This window comes from Neoarius graeffei, chromosome 17 (assembly GCF_027579695.1).
Source record: "Neoarius graeffei isolate fNeoGra1 chromosome 17, fNeoGra1.pri, whole genome shotgun sequence".
NCBI classification, from domain to species: domain Eukaryota; kingdom Metazoa; phylum Chordata; class Actinopteri; order Siluriformes; family Ariidae; genus Neoarius; species Neoarius graeffei.
This window is the reverse complement of record NC_083585.1, coordinates 52,776,343-52,778,384: the sequence shown is the minus strand read 5'-3', so window position 1 is coordinate 52,778,384 and position 2,042 is coordinate 52,776,343. Positions and strand designations below refer to the sequence as shown.

At 42.0% G+C, this 2,042-nt stretch overlaps 1 protein-coding gene across 6 annotated transcripts in view; it reads right to left on the bottom strand.

Moving 5' to 3' along the window:
• Positions 1–1,090: 1,090 nt before the first annotated feature.
• The window catches only part of dclk1b (doublecortin-like kinase 1b), a 113,810-nt gene continuing 112,858 nt past the window's right edge, over positions 1,091–2,042 (bottom strand). For 3 of the 6 annotated variants that reach the window (XM_060897726.1, XM_060897727.1, XM_060897728.1), the window contains exon 15: positions 1,091–1,297. In XM_060897726.1, coding sequence (XP_060753709.1) covers positions 1,091–1,297 — 207 coding nt within the window. The remainder of the gene's footprint in view (positions 1,298–2,042) is intronic. The other 3 variants (XM_060897729.1, XM_060897730.1, XM_060897731.1) reach the window with 1 other exon arrangement.

Here is a 2,042-nt window from a genome sequence, read left to right as displayed (position 1 = left end):
TTTCACTAATACCCAGGTCTTTAAAGAGGTTTCTGTGGATCTTTGTGAATGATTTACCCAGAAGAGAAGAGCAGGGAAGATTGGGAATCAAGCGGCTGCGGTTTGTTTACACCTGATACTAATATTTGTAGCATCCTAGCAATCATCACAAAGGCACGTACAAAAAGCCTAGAATTGCCTCTTTACGCGGGCAAAAAAGATACAGGATGTATCTTCTAGTCTCTTGATTTCCAGATCTTTAACCCAGCCGCATATAAAAAGTTGTTCTCCTCGATGCTCTTCCAGGTGTTTGTCCGTGTAGAACGATGTCTGCAGCACCAGGTCATTTGAGATGTCAAGGAACTCAACGGATGGATCATTTTCCAAATCGTATGGAAAAAAAATCCTTCTTTACTAGCATGTAAGGATCTATTCCACTAGTACAAAGAGCAACTTTCTGAAGGTGTCCTGACCGTGCATTGTCCTCTAAACTGCGAAAATGGTCATGGTTTCACGAGCTCTTTGCATAACGGCAGCCAAGTCGGTTTACTCGACCGCCACTTCATTCACCAGAAGTAAACTCGCAAGCAAAAGTCATGTGACTGAATACAACCTATCGATTTCGTTTTCAATAAGAGCAGCTCTGAAGATGTTTCTATGGTAACATGACTTAACTTTTTGAGAGTCCTCACTGTGAAATGTAACTATAATTGGGTAAAAAATAGATTCCTTTAGGAATACAAATCCAACACTGTTCGAACAGGCCTGTTGTTTATGAAGTCACGTAATCTTGCTAACTAACATTTTGTACTACTTATGAGCATTTATGTATTATGTATGTAGAGTATTTAGGTATTATGTATGCTACGTACAGTAAAACATTATTATAAATCCACTTATAACGTATTATGAATACAGGATTTGTACAAAGTGTTCCAGATCAAAACATGCAAATGAGAGTTGTTTCTTCGAGAGAGCCAGATCAACTAAACCACTCCAGTTTTCTTTTGATCCAGTCACACACTAGATTGATGCTCCGGCCCTGTTTAGTGTGTGTGTGTGTGTGTGTGTGTGTGTGTGTGTGTATGTTTAGGAGAAGGATGTTGGGTTGTTAGAACGGTGAGGTTGGGGTGCGTACGGTCTCAGCGGAGCTGGGCGAGTGATCCTCGGACTCGGAGGTGAACTCTGCAGGGGTGAGGCTGGCGCCGGATAGAGGCTTCGACATGTAGCTGCTGTGTGGAGCGCGAGCGGTGGCGGACTTCACATCCTGGTGGCGTCTTCGTCTGAAAACCTGCCTCTCCTTATCAAGAGCGGTGGTCTGGGTAAAGAGCAGAGAAACAGGGTTGTCTCTTAGGACAACAGGCTTCCTGTCAGTGTAGTGGTATTGGTATAACCTCGCTCAGTATTCACTAGTTCATTTATCGCTTTACGTAGTTCATTCAGATGGCTACAACACACACATGATCTTGAACTCCTCACCAGCAAAGATGCAGCAAAAGAAAGGTCAAAAGCACTCGACTCTGAATCAAACTTTACTGACTCATAACTCGACTCACACTCTACAGTGAACACTCATGAAATTTCAGCTTGGGTAAGAACATGAACACATCAAGACTTAGCATAACAAACAAATTCAGACGTTTCTTTCTCAACCTTGTGTGATTTGTCTGTTAGTGTGCAAAAGAGAAACACCAGATAATGTGTGAAAACTGTGTTTGTAGAAGAGCTTCAGAGACCGTGAGGTGACAAGGTGTTTTTTTTTTTTGGAACAAAATGTGGCCATAAATGAATATAGAATATATATTGAGCACACGAGTTAAACATCGTGTAGCAACTGCTCCATTTAAAATGAGTGAGATGGAGAAACTGGTTGAACCAGAACGTCAAGGACGTAGTCGCTCATCTGGCCTGCCATCAAAACAACCAAAACATCAAACAGAACTTAAATGTGACAATGTGCGAGAGGACCGACCTCCACGACAAACTGTTCACAACAGGAAAATCAACAAAGAATTCAATTTTGTTCCCCGAGGGAAGATCGACCCAAAACATCAATCAGAACT